The sequence below is a fragment of the Rhopalosiphum maidis genome, chromosome 1 (assembly GCF_003676215.2).
Source record: "Rhopalosiphum maidis isolate BTI-1 chromosome 1, ASM367621v3, whole genome shotgun sequence".
Lineage (NCBI taxonomy): Eukaryota > Metazoa > Arthropoda > Insecta > Hemiptera > Aphididae > Rhopalosiphum > Rhopalosiphum maidis.
In genome coordinates this window covers 80,597,595-80,617,555 of record NC_040877.1, presented here as the reverse complement: position 1 = coordinate 80,617,555, position 19,961 = coordinate 80,597,595, and the positions used below count along the sequence as shown (strand labels likewise).

The window sequence follows — 19,961 nt, the reverse complement described above, 5'->3', positions numbered from 1 at the left end:
TGTGGCGGCGCTACGGCGGTCGTACGCGTAACACGTGTCACTGAGCAAAATAATATTCCCCGCAGGTAAACGCACTGTGCGTGCGGGCGCGCGTCATGTTTGTCGCACTGGCTGGCCCTTGCCGGGTCCCCTTCACTCTCCTCGTGACCGCCAAAAAGGTCTGCTGCGACGTCACGACGACGTTGCTATATTCCAGCGGCGCCGATCCATGTGACGCGGTCGTTCATTTCGGTGGGTATGACGGTGCGCGTCGCGAGGTTCGCGGTGTAACGTGCTGCCGGGCTGCAGGCCGCCGCCTCGGTGCTCTGGCGTGCTGCACACACACGCACGCGCGTTCCCGCATACGTGTTTACTATTATCATTATATAGTATTTTCACGACCACGTCTGAGCCGGAACGCCCGGAGCAGGAGTAGTGAGTGAGTACCCGAGTGCACTTTCTGTTTACACGTTCAGGCGTTACTACGTCGGTTCATCAGTCGCACTCTCTTCTCGTACACACACACACGTAAACACAGGCGTGCGTGCGCGACTGGCAACGGCACGTTAATTTAGCATTTCGGCTCTCGTGCAAATCTCAATTCACAATAATACCATTGTTCAGCAGTCGGAAGACTACTCTATCGGCAGTGTTTTTGTCATACTCCGTGAACGCGTTCAGTTTTCGGTTAGCTTGCAATAAAGCTAAGCGGCCGATTCACACCCCTGTTTGCTGCTCCGCGTCGCCACTCGTCGTCCTACACGTCCCGCCGATTATTATTAGTCCTCCGCCGAACCGCGTGATAAATAAGTACCCATTTTACATTATATTATCGCACGTCAACAGTTCGCGCGGGAATACGACGTCGCCATGGTCCGTCTTATGATGTACCCCGAGCCGTCTAACTATTCGTACGTGTTCGACTTCGAGGAGAACTTCCACTACGAATGGACGCGGCAGTGGATGACCGAAAACTGGACCAACGGGTTCTATTACTGCACCATATACGCCATGCTGGTGTTCGGGCTCCGGCGGATGATGCGCGACCGGGCCGGTTTCCGGCTTAAGGGGCTGCTGGTGCTGTGGAACACCATGCTGGCCACGTTCAGCCTGGTCGGATTCGCCCGGACGGCGCCCGAGCTGTTCCGGGTGCTCAACAAATACGGTCTGCACCATTCGGTGTGCGTCACCAGGTAAGCAACTACCAGCCCACGTGCTTGGGCGTGTTATTTTTCTATTAATCACTTCATTGTTATCATAGTATTGGTTAACCTTTTTAACATGGGCGAAACGTCATCGCCGCTTGGCGACGACCGCAACGCCGACTTTAGTTTTTTACGCAAAGGCCGCGGTCCGTTTTCCAGCGCTCCATCGTCGCTGCTGCGTTCCCCCCGTCGTAGATAATACGACGCGCGCGTGTTTGTGCGAGGTAGCATTTTTCGGTTCACTGATAACACGCTGCCGATCGTCTTGTTAATTTAATGTGGCTATGTAATATACTACAACCTTACAAATGGCTTTTACATGCTTTCTTACCATCGGTTCATACGAGTGAAAAGCAGTGTTTGGGTTTTAGGTTATATATTATTGACGTGTGGCCGTCTGGTTTACCGAGCTCAAGCTTCTGTGTAAGGAATAGCTTTAAGGGAATTGGAAGCGGTGATTTTCTGTCTTTGTCTTACACACGTAGAACATGGAAAAATAGCTACACGCGCCTGACAAAAATTAAGGTACTTCTAGTTGTTCGATTTAAAATATGTAAAGATGATTGAATTGGTGTACAAGTTAACTTTGCATCGGTCTAAGCATATTTTTAATATATTTAATAATAAAAATTGACAAATTTATAAAATTTAAAATATTTATTTTAAATAATAAAACAATTGAAAAAGTGCTTTGACCGTTGCAAAGGAAACTTGTATATCAAGTAAAAAATATTAACATATTTTACATCGAACAACTAGAAGTACTTTAATTTTTGTCAAACATATAGCTATGTTTCACGTGTGTTAGACAAAGACAGAAAGTCACCGCTTCCAATCCCCTTAAGTACGTGACTGATGTTTACACGAACATAACGAGACATATATGCTCAACAATACCTAAATGTTGAATAGACTTTTTACCATTCACTTCCATTTAGTTCAACTATAAAGATGTGCAGTTTCGTTTTTCTAATAATAGTGCAATAATCCTTGTTAAAAACACGTTAGTTGGGCATATGATATTACTTATTAATAACCTCTGTTGAGGATAGTACATTTCATTGCTTATGTGTATTATGTACGTGGAAATGTACACCTCGTACGTTATATGACTATGTTTATGGTTTATGTTTTGGGATGTCTAGTTTAATTGGTCAGAAAATAGTTTTTAGTTTTAAAGAAAAAGCTTTGGTAATTTTCTTTGTTTTACATTTTTTTTGTAAATGCTTTGAGATGAAGAATGTTAAAAGTTTGGTCTTGTGTGTCTACCTAGGTATTTACTGTTATGTTTATTTAAAGTTTTTTAATTTGATTGATTCAATAGTTCACATTAGGATGTATTGTTTATTTTAATAGCATTTAATAGATAAATGAATATTATTTATTTCAACTATACCTACTGAAAATATTAAATTTTTTTAACTAAATAAAATATGTTCTAAACCTAATGCATTTACTTAGGTTAGGTATTATATGTTGTTAAAGAAAATAATATATTTTTTATACTCTTCATATTAAGTACTTATATGTGTTGTGGTTTACCTATATTTATCATTATATGTAACATATCTAATATAAACCACTGAATAAACATATTCATAAATCATCAATTATAAGTAGGTATATTTTATATAATTACCAGTTCTGAATAATTTTCTGATATAGGTACATTCTTCAGATTAACCTTATTATGGTATACATAATTATGTTATTTAATCATTATAAAACAAATAATCTTACTAGTAGTTTACAATATTTTTTTGTCATTGTGTTTCTAATTTTCTTTAATTTATAAAGAAGATGTAATTATGTCTTAGAAAAATGTAATTTACATTTTAATTTAATTTAAACATAAATCATACTAATTAATTTCATATTGATCCATATAGTTACCTACTTTTATGCTTGTATTATCCCACAGGAAATGTTTACATTCAAACTTGAATTGAGTATTTAAAATAATTCTTTTGTGTTCATATCCTTGGATTACTGGTTAATAATTCACCTTCAAAACTATTGGTAATTAGACCATTTATTTAAAATCTTAAAACAGACATTATATGTATGTATGTTATATTCTTATACATTTATAAATGAATACCACCTACCTAATATATTGAAAAAAAGGTATTTAATAATGTTTAAAATGATAATTTTTCAATTTTCTTATTCATCAATTAAATTCATGCCACGTTTTTTTTTTTACAAAAACAAATTTTAAATTTTGTGATAGGTTATGTGGATTTTTAATCTCTAATTTGATTGTACCTATAGTAGGTCTCTATAAGAAAAAAAATCTAATAAAAAAAAAATTGACGTCATCAATTATTCTTTTTGATAAAATAATTAGGTAATTACTATTTAATATAGGTATAATCTATATGCAATTATATCATATTTGATGCCAAATTAAGAGTCGAAGTGCATTCTGTTAGTTCTATTAAAATTATTTGTAGATATTACTGTACACATTAATAGTATACCAATGTTTATTGATCTCTGCTAATCAGGTTGATCTTTCATATTTAGTCTTAGGCAATATAGTTGGCTATAACAAGAATAAAACAGGATTTAATTTACTCATATTTGTGAATTTAATTAAGTTAAGTATCAAAATATTATTTATTATGCAATAAATAAGTTTGGTTGTTAAGATATCTAATTTATGTGCAGTCGTTAGTAAGTATTAGGTTGTTACCATGATGAAAATTAATTGATTCGAAGAGGTAATATACCAGACAATTAAACAAATTATTTTAATCTATCTGAATTCCTATTAAATGGTGTATTTTGGCCTCTTAAAATTGTAAGTTACAATTAGCAATAATTTATCTACTTTTTCTTAATTGATTTTTTTTGTTTGTAAATTTTACTTTTCAGCCATACTTCAGCATAACTTGAACTTTTTTTGAAGAAATAAAATTGTTATTTCTGTTTTTAATTAAAAGAGAATATAAAAAAAAAATCATTTTACAAAAAATATAAATTATTCCATCATTATTCTAAAGTGATTTTTGAATTAAAACACTTAAAATAACATTTAAGGCTTAACTAAAATATTTTTACCTGGACCCTAAGTAATTTAAACAAATTTTACAATTTGGTTGCTACTAAATAAGAGCTTAGCTATTTTTATTTGGAAAGATATTTCAGTATAAAATTTGTTTTTATTAAGTGAAGTATAAATACATCTAATAATAATATTTTTGTAGTGTATGATTGGAACATATGTATTTGTCTTTTGTGATTTTGTAATGCACAATTTTATTAACTTTTTGCAGTTATGATCTACCTATGTTAGTAATAACTAATAAGTAATAAGTATACAAGTAATAACTAGTAACCTATAACTAATAGCACAATTAAATTATTGAAATAGAAATTATTGTTGTACCTCCTAATAGGACGAATACAACTTTCAATATCCTACTAATGCATGTTTTATATTAAACAAATTTTATTTTCTAATGTATATTTATGTATTTTTGTTTTTTATGTTTTATTTATGTATTATGTATCAATAATATCAATATAATGATGTCATTATTTAGATGTAATAATGTAATTAGTGATTTCAAATTTATCTACAATTATTATATACAATTTTTATTCTCTGTAGCTAAGCTACATTCTAATAATTTCAGTATTGTATGTATTTTATTTTATGTAAATATAACTAATGATACAATTTCAATTTCTTTTCTGGTTGGATTTCAGTATCTGTTTATAACATGTGTATAATGATATTATATACTTTGAAATATAGGGCAATAGTTTAAGTAACGTTTATCATACCTTGCTAAAATAGCCTACCGCAGGCATGATTCTAAAAATACATAAATATACAACATGCTTTAAAGTGCGATGAGCATCGCTATTCATGTAATTCAAATGCAATTAAATTAATATATTCAAATATACTTGGATAATAAATATTAAATACTGATTTAAAATCAATAGAAACTAATATTATTTTTTTATTTTAAAATATTATGATACAAATTAGTAGTTTATCTGAATTTGTGTAAATATAGTTGCAGTACTTAAAATACTTTTGATTTACTAATTAAATTTATTTAAATTTCACCAATTATTATAAATATAAATTAATCTATGTATAATTTAATAAAAAAAAGTGTATTGCATCAAAAATATTTTTATAGGATACAAAAAAAGTTACATTTTAATATTTTATTGTTCGGTTGTAATTTTTTATTGTTATCACATGTAAGTTATCAATATTAAATTATTTACCATACTTTATTTTAGTTTGCTTCTTTAATTGAAAATATTATTAGCGTTTTTGCAGAACTTATATCTTAGGGAAGTCATGCTAACGCAGTCCTCTCCATGTAGTCAAGTGACAGTTTAAAAATGATAAAAAGGTTTATATAATTATAGACTGATGTAATTTATAACTTGGGTCAGAAAAAAAGAAAAAAGTCCATTGTTTTTTATGCAAGGAAATATGAACCTCTTAAATCTGGGCTTGTTAAATCTGCTTATAGATTCTAAAATAAGACTAGCTACTCTTAAATAATAGATCCTATTTAAGATTTTAATTTACAATTATTATACCAGTAGTACAGTCTTGGTATTTTGGAATAATTTTTAGTACTGTTGTACACAATGAAATGTTATTCATTAATTTTATTTTTATAAAATATATACGGTATTTACGAAATGTATGTGTTATATTTTATAATTATGTAAGTACCTATTTATGGGCTAATTGTAATGGTATTATGCCATTATGGGTTTTGAATAAATTATTTAAAAAAATAGTTGTTACTGGTTTTTAAAATTGAATATCCATTAGGTGTCGGCATTAGCTTTCAATAATTTCTAACAAATTTTATTATCATGGTACCTATTTACTTTTATAAGATAATATTTTGTTTTCGTAATAGCAATGTACGAATTGCACTTGCCATTTCTAAATATTAGAGGAAGCAATAATAATAGACAATTTGACTTGTATTGTGATTCTTTCGGTAAATTCGAATCTCACACAAAAATCGGCACATCAGCATATATGTCTACGTGAATATTCCTATATAACTTCCTGTTTCTAAAAATTGTTGACAAACAAACTGTGTATATTTATGCTTAGTGTGTGGAATTAAATTTTATTTTTTGAAAAGTTCATAATATATGTAAAAATGCGGAAGAATTCCGTTCGCAATAATTTTAATTTGTTTGATGTACTTGTGTTTCTATAACGCTATGTATACAATATACTGCATAATAAGCTTAGTACAAAAAAATATATTAAATGCATCTTTTATTTAATGATTATAATATGTAGGTAATCACATATCCTAGTCAAGTTATTTGAAGTGACTGCATTATTTTTTAACATACAATTTAACTGCTGTTTGGTATAATGTTTTGTATTATTGAGTGGTACGCGAACATATTGAAAATCTTATCTTTGAGCTTAATAAATACATTAATTGAATTTCTATGAATGAATAAATGACTCATTAATTTTTTTGTATTGTTTTTATGAAACTGTTGAACTGAATTTTTTTAAGATAAATATACCTATTTTAATAGTTAAAAGTACTTTACATTAATAATTATCTTGTAAAGGAAAACAGAGAAAATAGTGAATTTAGCTGTAAGCAAACTATAGTGAAACGAATGGTCAAATGTATATTCAAATTTAATTTCACAATTTATCGAAAAAAAATCATTAAAAATTTTGAATTACGGATAACGTCACAATCCTTCCAAAGAATAAAATATTGAATTGCACAATGGTTGTTGCATTTCGAATGATTTAATTTTTTTTTACGAGTAGTCTAATACAATAAATACATAATTACAATGCTGTAAGAAACAATTTTTTTTGTATATATTTCACCGGTGAATCATTCTGAAATCATTCATTGTTTATTAATATAGTATTAAGCGAGGTATTAAGTATATAGATACAAATTAGAAATCTAATTATAAATTTTAATATTGTTAATGGCACATGGCATAATTTCAGTTCAAAGATTAATTTATCAATTGTGACATTTTATCTTTGTCGGTGGATAACCATTAAGTTTTTTTTTAAATTTTATTTTCACAGTATGTAAACTATTATGTATTTTTCATAGGTGTTACATAAAACATTAATTTTTATATTATAGTAGGTATGCTGTTAAAAATAATACCTACCTAATTATAGTATTGTTAACTTAGTACAGATAAAAGAAAATTATACTTAAATTAAGTAGAATCATTAAATATTCCTCGATTCGCGTGTATTAAAATAACTTAAATATTGATAACAGATAGTTTGGAAAATTAAGGGTTAAGAAAAATTCTCTATAATAAACCATTTCCAATTAACAGTCATTCTATCAGTAAGTCCATACGGTCAAAACGTGGCATATCGTAACATCACGTAGTACTATAAATTATAATAATAATTAGTATACGTGCAAAGTTATAACCGTTGCAGCCTGCATTTTGTGTTAAACGACGGTTTTCTCTTGTAGTTCATCATATTTGTTCACGTATATTTATAACAATTCGACCTTTGAGCCATATTATATGTTTCTTTTTATTTTTTAAATCGATGAGTGAACAGTAACGCAAAAATAGTAGTATGGTTAAGACAACGCATACTTCTTATGGTCATTGATTATACAAAAGTCAATCTTATAATAAATGTTAAGACTTAAAACTAATAAAACTTAGGTGCTTTATTTTCTACAATTGATACAGTGGAGTTGTACAATTTTGGTCACTCAAATTGACAAAAAAATAAGTTTTATTGATAAATTTCGTTGTTTTTTTTTATAACATTTCTTAATCTTATGTTATTAATATGAAAAATAAAAGTAATGATTTAATCACTGTAGTTATTTGTCTAACATAGCAGCATTTTCTTTTATTGTGTGTTAATACTTACGCGCTTTTCTCATCGTGTGAAAAAAAGATATTGGGTAATTCTCTAAACAGTGTTTGAACGTGTTTTTACGGTGTGAAAACCATTGGTTCTTCATTATCCCTTGAATCTTAATTTAATGTCCTTGATCATAGCTAAAGTTATTTTGTCTAAATAATTTTAAAAAAAGTATTTCCAGATACCACGTTTTTAACCGATTATTTATTTTAGTAGGGCTTAAAGACGTGACATTTAAACTAATTTCGGCCATTTATTTATTTCCAGTAACTATATAATTAAATATTAAAATATTCAGAAAACTTCTCACGCAAATAATAATTAACAAAATATTACAAAAGATTAGTCAACAATTTTTCTTTCAAGTCATTCAAGTGTTAACTATTAATGGTGAAACGTGTTGTGCTTTCTTAAACTATTACTTGGGGATTAAATTACTGTTAATAATTTTATTAAATTTCGAGTTTTTGTCAAAACTAAATAAACTTAAGCAAAAGAAATTTAAATAAATCCATGTCAGTTATGTCAAATTTCAACTCTTATTTGTTTTTACTTTTAAATTAAATTATTCCAAACCAGTTTGTAAATAGATCATCTTCATCTTACAATACTTCATATCATCACAATGATGCCTAACGGTTGGTAAATAACAATGACGACAAAAATACTATTGTATATAGCCTAACCATGCTTGATCGTCTGGTGTGTGTCACTTGACAAATTCTCAATCATCTTATTTCTACAAGTTCGCCTGGAGGTGGTGGTAAATTTTCGCACGTACAATGTAAGTGTAGATTTTCTGTTCCGTTTATAGCTATATTCTGGATGACAAGGTGTCCGGTTTTTGGTCATGGGTATTCGTACTGTCCAAACTGCCCGAACTGTGTGACACTATATTCATAGTGATGCGCAAGAAGCCGCTCATCTTCCTGCACTGGTACCATCACATCACCGTGCTGCTGTATTCGTGGTTCTCATATATGGAGTTCACGTCGTCTGCCCGGTGGTTCATCGTCATGAACTACTCGGTGCACTCTATGATGTATTCGTATTTCGCAATCAGCGCCATGGGTTACCGGTTGCCCAAATGTGTGTCTATGTTCATCACGGCCAGCCAGCTAATGCAGATGTTGGCCGGCTGCTTCATCAACTACACCACGTACAGTTACCTGAAGTCGGGTGGTCAGCAATCGTGCCGGGTGTCCCAGACCAATGTTACTGTGTCGTCTTTAATGTACTTCAGTTACTTATTGCTGTTCGCTAGATTTTTCTACAACGCATACTTCAGCAAGTCTAAAAAATCGTCCAAACAACACTGACCTCCAATGACATGTGTTGTTATTATTTTAGTTATTATATATATTGGTTTTGAACGAAGTGCTATTATAAATATTATTTATGTTATTTACAAGATCAATTTGTTCTACCCCTTTAATGACAAATGAAATGAAATATCTTAGTTTTATTGTAGTTAAACTCTTAATCTGGAGCTTACGCATAAAACAGTTAACTTCTAGACTCCACCTCTAGAGATCACGCTTGAAATTTAAACTTATTATATAAATTAATGATATACTCATAATATGTGCATACAGTATTCAGTTACGGCAATGGGGGACTCTTTTATCCTTTGCCCCCTTTGTAGGTTTTCAAAAAACTCGCGCCTCCCTCCTATAAATTGAAAAAAATGATCACATTTTGTTTTTATTTATTTTTTATTTTTTCCCTTCATTGTAAAATAAAAATAATGTAATAAATAAAATTTTACTTCATAATGACAGCTTGCGCCTCTCCAGCAATGTTTACACGCCCCCTCCCACCTGGTTGGGATACACTGAGTTACCGGGTTCTACAAAACTAAAGCGCTTAAGGTGTTTTAATTTATCTGCTTGTGACAAATAAACATCCACCATCTAGTATTTATACCAACAAAAATCTTAATAAGGACCTAACCCAATAAATTAACCAAATTATATTCAAATTTTCTTTATTAATTTAAATTTTCGTACTAATCTGATGATCAAGATGGTTTTTTTTACTTTTAAATTTGGTATTATTGAACATTACTATTAGGTATAATTAAACATAATTATCATTGTTTTGGGCGATGAATTGTATATATATTTCTCTTTAGTTGTTATGTTTAAGAAATTGTATTATTTTTTTTTTTGCTTGGACGATATTTGTTTTATTTTATCAAAATTAATTTTTACTTATATCTACAGATTACTAGTGAAACTAATACTTTAATTCCACGAAAAAGTTGAGTTTCAAAAAAATAAACGACGTTATTTAGTGAATTGTAAGCGTAAAAGCCATACATTTTAGTATTAAAAAAATTACATTAACCATTATATTTTTTTATTTTTTTTTATTATAGTCTTAAAATTGTAATAAATTGAATGTTTTTTTTTTATGTATTTGTGGTAATTATACAATTTTTTACAGCAATGAATCGTAACTCTGTTAAATATTAATTTTTGTCAACATTATATTATTTGTTAATGTTATTAATTTTGAAACTAATAGAGAATTATAATTACTTTATTAGGTTTTTAGATTTCTAGTTGTTATCTTATTAGTTTGAATAATGAATATAAAACGCTTATTATATGTGTGTAATCGTATATCAATAGGTTTTGATTAATTTTAAATTTTAATATTTTACTGCATGTAAAATTTAATGCATGTATAATAGGTTGGTTAAGTATATTATAATATATTGTCATAAGTATGAATATTAAATGTACCCATATGCGAGCTAGATCATATTAAATAGTAAATTAGTAAATGCTGCAAGGTGCTGTTGCATGTTTAATTTTACTATATGGCTTACTTATATTATTTTTATAAAATTATTCCTATTTGAAATTGTTTATTTTGATAATAATATAAGTACACTAGTGAACTATATGTACCATTTGTGGGAATTTATTTTGAAAAGTCATAATCGATGATTATATAAATCCTTAATACTTCCGATATTTCTTGGTTAGATTTCGCAGCCGTCGATTTACATACTTTCTATTATATTATGGAATTATAGGTACACAATTCGAAAAATCGAGCTTGTCTAGTGTTTGTGTGGTTAAAAAAATTTTTTTTATCAATTTATTAATATTTTGTTAACAAAACATTCTTAATATTATACCGTCTATCGTTACAATTAATAACATACAAGATTTTCTACATTAAATCAACTTTATTAATTGAGTGTGGGTCGTGTGGGGATTCTGGTATTAAACTCTCGCTTGTTTTTAAAATTAAGCGTAGAAAAATTCCAGTTTTCGAAACGAGTATGCGTATTTGTTGTGAAATATAAACTTGTTCCGTTCGTTATTCGCGGAAATCACATCTGTGGCCCTGAGACAATGTTCCCCGGAAGTTTGCTTATAATTTCAAAAACGACGAACGTGTATCATCGAAGAAGATAATATTGTGGTTTATCGATTAGGTTTAAACGAACGCAAACATGCCCAATGTACCTACTATACTTGGCTTATTTACAAGTTGCATGGCGGACGGTGGTATACTACGTTAATTTACACTGATCGAATAATATTATTTCTAACGCTATTGCGTATGTTTATTATTCTGCAGTTAATCGTATAAACACGATACTGATTATATTTTAATTTCCTTTATAATGATACGTTTTTTCTTTAGTATAGGTAAGTGTGCAGAACGGGAGTACTTAATGTAATGTGTTATGAAGTGCACTTTATTATTATTGATACACACACACAGTGTAATTTAGCTGTTTAAATTTTAAGGATATAATGTACTGTAATCAGTGTGGCGATACAAAAAGTAACCTACATGTTTATAAAATATATATATTATAGTTTATTATGGCAAGGCTGCGGGTGAAAACATCACTGTTGGGCGGTAGATATAATATTTATGATTATCCTTAACCACGCAATTATGATAATAATAATAATACTTTATCAATGTATTATAGTATTACTAGTTACGAGTATTGTGTCTATTAGATGCAATTGAAAAAATTTATAAAAAAAACTAAAAAGTAACGTATGAGGATTGAGAGGAAAAAAATTGAGTACTATAGTATAATCATTATACGGTAGGACAATCAGTGCCTATGTAATTTTGTATTACTGCCGTTCACGTTCGTAGCGAATATAATGACATACTATATTTAATAGTAGCGTCGTTGTATCGGCTATATCGACGTTCGACGCATTTCCGGTATCGAAGAGTTGGTTTCTAAAATTGTGGTTTAGTTTTTTTATTTCCCTTTTGTCTAATGGAAGAATAAATAATCAGAGAAGTTTGTGATTTTTTTTCAGAATTTGATGTTTTATTTTTGATACAATTTGAATCTAAGTTGGTTGTTGTTCCATAAGTTTCAAATTTTAGATCGTTGTAGTTTTTTGTTTGCTGAATCATCATATCAAAACCGTTATAAACTGGTATTCGTTTTGTGCCAATTAAATTTGTACAGCCGTTAATTACTTTTGCCTATAATTTTAGTATTGATCAGTCTACTTTTGTCAAGTATTCAAATACATATTCTAAATACTCTAATGGCGATTGACAGTGATAAACACATCAGATATCGGAAGCATCGCGAGCAGTCGTGCGTCAATGGTTTATTGTTATCAGTGGCGATGTACAACCACAATATGAAACAGAAATCCATGTTTAATTTTTTATCTTTGTTATGAAATATTAACTACTTATATGTGCGCAGGTATTAATAATATTTAGAATACTACATTAGTATATAGTACTATTATCTATCATGGTATTTTAATGTAGAGTGATTCTTTTAAAGGTTTATTCACGACTTATTCTATCGAAAGTATTAGGGGTTTTAGAAATATTTTTTAAGATACAATGGATCCTCTATTTAACAAATGTCTACTTAACGAAACTCTATTATACAACGAAATAATTTACGGGACCATAAAATTTTCATTCAAAAACGTTCACATTTCACGAATTAATTTTGTGTTATTTTTGTATGACAAATTTAAAAACCATTAAACTATTGTATTATTACTTATTAACCATGAAGTACACACTCGTCAATCTGATTTATTTTAATAAGTGTGAGCATTTTTATAGTCAGAATAGTACAAAAGTTGTTCAACAGGTTAATATATTATATAAATATAATAATTTAGAAATATTATATGTTAGTATTATATTATTTTTGAATTTATTTTGTACACATAAAAACGAATTGTTTTTAAAGAACATCCGAGTTTGTTAAATAGAGGTTCTAATCGAAGTCTTAAAACAATATCTTGTATTTATTTTTTTTGTTACTACCTATCTTTTAAGTTAATTTTTTTAAACTACAACATACTTTTTAGAATTTCTGCATAATAATATATAAATTGAATTTCGAACAAATACCAGTAATAATATTTATAATATAACTATATATTTATGTTTTTAATTATTTAAAATACCAATATTTTATGAGTATAAAAGATAAATGCTTGGAATAAATTGTAAAAATTAAAAATGTTAAATTTTTTTGAGATAACGAGTATTTACACAAGCAAATAATCACAACTGTGTAGTGCTCAATATGATAACTGTATAATATAACAGTCATTAACACTGCATAAATACAATAATAAAATGTTCTCAAAAACCGATTTCTATAGACTATAATTTATTTTATGATAATAGTTTAAATAGAAGGTTCAGAAGCGTATTTGAAAAATACGGAAGCGGTTTAACAATTTTCAGTGCAAATATGCGCAGTATTCGCACTACTCACGGTCGGATTTTGAAGTGTATTCAAATTATCTGTGTATGTAGGAAAATGTAAAACCAAGCTTTGGAGTGGGAGAGGGAGCTGTAGCCACTTAAACCGTTTTAAAAAGGTTAGGCAATGTATTTTTAGAATGTATTATCTTAAATAGACTTATAAGGAGTTATACCTATCATGTTTTTAAAAATTATTATTTCACACTATGTTTTTTTTATTAATACCAAACAAATTTTGTAAAAGTGCATGGTGTGGCGTAGTGTTTGGCCGCAGTTACTTTTATGGATGTCTCACATTTGAGAATACATGTTCAAAAAACTTGCCTTACCCTAAGTGGCCAGGTTAGTAGTAGCAAAAAAAAAAAAACCAGCTAAAAATAATAATAAAAAAATCTTATCAAACAAATAATTATTTATAGGTATATTTTTATTTAAATAATCTGACCTGACTCAACCTAATCTATATACGATTTTTATAAGTTAAACTACCTAAAAAATATTGGCATAATTTATCCACACTAGTAGCAATCCGAAAATGCTCTTCCAAATGTTGAGTGATAAAATGGTAAATTTATATTGGTGTTCTTACCACGTGTATGAACCACAAAATATATAAGAATCTGTACATTATTACAAAAATGTCGTTTGGCTACTCAATTGGTATGAATATTTTATTTCCTTTTCTAATTGTTTCGTTTATTTTTTGTTCCTTCCCACTTACAGTTACGTCGAGGACGACCCGGTGTCAGGGTTTTGGTCATGGCTGTTCGTGCTGTCCAAGCTCCCCGAACTCGGTGACACGATATTCATCGTGCTTCGCAAGCAGCCGCTCATCTTCCTGCACTGGTACCATCACATCACCGTGCTGCTGTACACATGGTTCTCGTATATGGAGTTCACGTCGTCCGCTCGGTGGTTCATCGTCATGAACTATTCTGTGCACTCGATGATGTACACGTATTACGCGGCACGGGCCATGGGCTACCGACCGCCTAAGCAGGTGTCCATGTTCATCACGGCCAGTCAGTTGACGCAGATGCTGGTCGGCTGCTTCATCAACTACACCACATACGGTTATCTGAAAGCCGGCGGACCTCACTCATGCCGGGTGTCCAAGCTCAACATCACTCTGTCATCGGCTATGTACTTTAGTTACCTGTTGCTGTTCGCCCGGTTCTTCTACAACGCCTACCTCAACAAGGGTGGCCGGGTCAACTCGTCCAAAAAATCGTCCAAGCAACATTGATCTCGGACGACGGTGGTAACGTCTTCTTCTGCGGCGGCTACGGTACAGCTTCTGTTGCAAACACCGCTGCTACTGCTGTCGCAGTGTGATGTGCCGTCGCTGCTGGCCATTGATTTTCAAATACGTGCACTGATATTATTAAATACTATTATTTACGAGATTAATGAGTTGCGATAGAAGATCATTATTATTATTATTATTTATTATTATTTTTATTATTATTATCAATGAGACGAACATGTGCTAATTTTATTTTGATATTTTTTCGTGCTCGATTTCTTTATTATTTTCATCCTGTGTTTTTTTTCCTTCTGTCTTGTTGTTTAGAAAAACCGTTCGTTTTTATAGACGATAAATATATATATTTTTTTTTGTATTTTCTACTTAGTTTGTACTTGACTTCCACGAAGAAAAGTATCGAGTCGCTGATCGATTAACACAGCGTTGTTTTATATAGGCATTTTTGTTTGAAGTGCGTGTACCTACATAGTAGGCCAACTTAGCCTAATAAAAAAGAAAATTTTATTTTCCAAGAACTTAATTTTTTATTTCACAAGAATTATTTTGTTCCTTCCCTTTTAGTATATTTATTACAGGTTTATTGGGATCCAGTTTTACAACGACTGGCCGTATTGACTCAAACTGTAGCCGTAAGGTTGGATTATGGGTGAGCCGCAAGATAATGGCACACAGACTACGGGGCTGAGATTTTTTAGGGGCTTCTAATTTTACACCATATATTTATAATTTTAATGTAATAATTATTAATTATAAAATATTGTGCGTTAAAGAAAATATCTGATTGTTTTCTATAAAAAAAAACTGTTTACTCCAACTTACTGTTGTATGAAAAGTATGTATATAGTTTTAAACAAACTAAGTAGTTTAATTTCATGAGTATTTAACTTTAAGTGAACCAATAATTAATTTTCAGAAAATGAATATTCTTTATACATATTTGAAAATGGTTAAGTGAAAAGTCATTACATTTTTTGTTCCTCAATTTATACATTAAAGATTCATTGTACTATTTTTAACCTATCAAGTAAAGCTGTTCTATTGAAACAGTATTTTAAAGTCTTAGAAAAATTAAAAGAAGTTCGAAACAAAGTCACAAAAAACCTAACTAGATTAATGATACTGGTATCAGAAAATGGTATTTTATGTCCTCAAATTTGGGTAGAATGATAAAAAAAATTCTGTTAGCAAAAACTAAAAATCAATTTTAAATTAAATGCTTGAATGAGTTTTATTTAATGTTTTATGAAAAAAAAATACATCTATAGACAATTTTTTAAATTTCATATTAGGAGCTTAAAAACCTTAATCCCGTGTGCATGTGGGGCACACACAACAGTTTATTGTCTCTTACGAAGCGTGCTATAGTTAGAACGATAGTTGACCAATTTATAATACTTAGAGTACCGCCGATGTTTGAAATGTGTCAAGTAATGGTGCGGACAGAATTTTTCAATCAACTCGCTCCGCGCACCTTCGTAGAGGGCACCTTCATAAATTTAATTGTAGCGATGAGAACACCTTCGTACAATTGTTAAACGTGAGTTGTATTGTATGTTGTTGGAATAGTAATAAAACGGCCGTATAGTGTTTCCCCTCCATAAATGAAATATATCGTAATCTTTACTATTCATTTTCTTCAAAAAATAAAATAAAAGGAGGTAATAATTTAGATTAATTTACAAAATTGGTACATAAAAATACAACCCTTCCTATCCTTCCCTTCAGACAAAAAAATGAAAAGTCAGGTGACGCAGTGATACTCAGAAAAGTATTTGGAATATCTATGTGAAAAAAGTTAAATATTGTCGTCACAAAATTGGAACATAAAAACGCCCATTCTTCTGTTGTATATAAAAGGAAAAAATAAGATTTACTGATTTCTTTATATAATAATATATAGGCACCTGAAATAGGTATTTGAATGGATAAATTGTATAGTCAACAATATTTTATTGTGCATTTGAATCATTTTAAGTCTACAATGTTATAATAACAACTCATTATACTTGCACACTACACGGCTACACCTGAACTACACTATAGATTCATATTTCTACATTCATAAAGCTTAATTGAAATGACAAGTTCCTGGATATGATTTATGAGCTCATGATATTTTCAACAATTTATGTACATGAGATGAAATAGTTTTGAACAATATATATGTATGGTGTTTTTTATATTAGAACCTTCAATTTGATAAAACCTATTTTAACTTAAATAAATGAAAAAATAAGTTATACGTTCAAAATAAAAATCATAATAACAATTAACCAAATATTTTAATTGACTGATGACATTTTATAATATATACCTAACCTTATAAATTGTGTACATGTATTAACGCTGGTATTTGTCAAAGAAAAATTTTCATTATTTTTATTTATTCGAATTTTTACAAACAGATACAAAATAAAACACGTCTAAATCTGGTTGTTCTTGAAACAATGAAAAAAATCCAATTGAACCTCAATATTATCAAAAACTCGTCACCTTGAAATATTGTCTGTAATAGTGCTGATTTAATAAATATACGGAGAATTTTAAACGAATCTATCTATAAAAAAAAAAAAATGAACTGAGTGGTGGCATTTTTTTTAAGGATAATGCTTTTATTCATACCGACATTAATGTTTATAATTTTATAATACTAATCTATTATAAATATTATTTATTATGATCAGATAATCATTAGTAAATAATCTTTACTACACAGTACACATCTAGTTACTAATTGAATATTAGAATTAATTTGTATTTAATTTTCTGACTCGGCAAATATACGCTTAAATATGGTAACGAGTTCATAATAATACCATAAAAAAAGCGCTCAGTTTTTCCCCAATTCTTTAATTTTTTAGACAAGTTTTCCAATTTTTATTCCGTAAAAACCTTATTTGGACTATTAGGAATATATTTAAAAATGAGCCTGATTCGGTCTACCAGTTTTCAAGTTAAGTGTTACTAATGAACAGAATTTCATTTATTACAAGTATTTACTCGTATATAGATTATTTCTATATTTTCTTATAGTAGTTTTGTTTTGATTGTTATTTTTAATTTCTTATTGCTTATTGAAATTTATTAAATAACTATTTATTTTTATTTAGTTATATAAAATGCATAAAAAATTAATTGTTGACTTTTATATAAGAGGCAGAGGAAAAAAATTAGCATATTAATACTGGTTTGAAGGTTCGCTTATAATTTATAACTGTGGGGTTATGAAATATGCATAAATTGTTAATTTGTGGTTAGGTGATTAATATTGAATACCCTTCAAATAGATTAATCTCAATATTAAAATATTGCGACTTTTATGATATTTGAAAATGGTTTTTTGTAGATTATTTTATCAATTCAGAGTTACGAACTTGTGATGTTTAATTATAATAGATTATAAATTTTATATAAAATAGTATATAACTATGTATTCATATAAATATTTCACATTAAACATGTTTACAATAAATAATAATTATTACATTTATATAATATGATTTAAAATTTTAAAATATATTGTGATTTTGTGTTGCGTAAAAGCTCTTTATTTTCAATTTTAATTTTTTTTTTAGTTAAATTATGCGTAGTCATGTATAAAAATCTTGAAATATGTAATTCGATAAAATATGCAAAAATTTGAACATTTAATTTTTGGGTTGAGTTGTATTATACCTATTATGAATCAAATTTATCTCGAATCAGATTTTGAATATATAGTTTCCTGAGAAATATACAAATTATACACGAAGTTCCGAGTCTTCCAGCTTATTGTCGTACTTAGGTTAAATTTTCTAAAGTTGTATACTAATAAGTAATAACATTTCATTATTTTCACCGACGATTACTATGTTTAAGCATTGATCGCGAACTGAATATCCCTATCATAGGAATTGATTATGCTGGTAGGTACCTATTCTTGACTGCAAATTATAATCATAACACGTTAATAGATATTGTAAGAAAATATAATTACATATCAATATATTTTACCGACTGTGCAATATTAATAAGGTATAGTGAGTACCGAGAGGAGACAAATTAGCAATAAAACTATATCAAAAATTCATAGCAATATATTATGTTTTTATCATTATATTATCCGTATATTTTTATAGTATATTAAACATATACACGTCGTCTTCCGTGCCCTATGGTTCGGCTGAATAGAAAACCTTGATCCATACTTTGTGCGGATTAATATCCATTGACATTACTATCGGTAGGATCTGCACTCAAACACGATGGTAATCTGAGACTTGTAAGTGCCTATTGCCTATGTGTAACATTTTTATACACAATGCCACGCCGACGATGTAGACTTTTTTTATATAAGTAACAAGACATCGTATAGATATATTATACGCATATTATTTATAGAATGGTAAGTAGTAGGTGTATATGCATTTTATTCTGGCTAAATATACATAATATTATAGTATATTTTATTAAAAAATTATTTAACGCCGTACTAATACTAGTACAACGTGAACTGTAAATAAGGAATAATTTTGAATTATGCAAAAGTTATACATAATTATAGTGATAATACCTAAAGATTTTGCAAGCGTGTTGCAATAAATTATCATTACTTTTTGTAAATACCTGCAATATACCATTTTAAGCGTTGATAAATGTTTAACGACAATATATATTTTAATGAGAAATTGCAGTGGCGTGCCCGGGGGGGGGGGTGTTAGGGGTTATATCCCCCCCATTGACTTTTTTTAAAAAGTAATACATTCATCATTTTTTTTTTAAATTTAATTCAATTATTATTAAGAATTTGTATTTTTATTGTGCAATTTATTATGTAATTTTTATGTATTTTTTGGTATAATTATACAGTTTTTGT

The 19,961-nt window shown here is 29.2% G+C and overlaps 1 protein-coding gene across 2 annotated transcripts; it reads left to right on the top strand.

The window, feature by feature from the left end:
- Nucleotides 1-208: 208 nt before the first annotated feature.
- Nucleotides 209-15,626, top strand: LOC113559089 (elongation of very long chain fatty acids protein 6). Of its 2 annotated transcripts, none has more exons than XM_026964681.2 (2): nucleotides 209-1,172; nucleotides 8,903-10,468. In XM_026964681.2, exons 1-2 carry the CDS (start codon nucleotides 850-852, stop codon nucleotides 9,405-9,407), a joined length of 828 nt encoding a protein of 275 aa, XP_026820482.1. In that variant the 5' UTR covers nucleotides 209-849; the 3' UTR covers nucleotides 9,408-10,468. The 2 variants fall into 2 exon arrangements, with proteins under 2 accessions (XP_026820482.1, XP_026820481.1); XM_026964680.1 differs by lacking the exon at nucleotides 8,903-10,468 and adding an exon at nucleotides 14,563-15,626 and having other exon boundaries at nucleotides 276-1,172.
- Nucleotides 15,627-19,961: the final 4,335 nt, after the last annotated feature.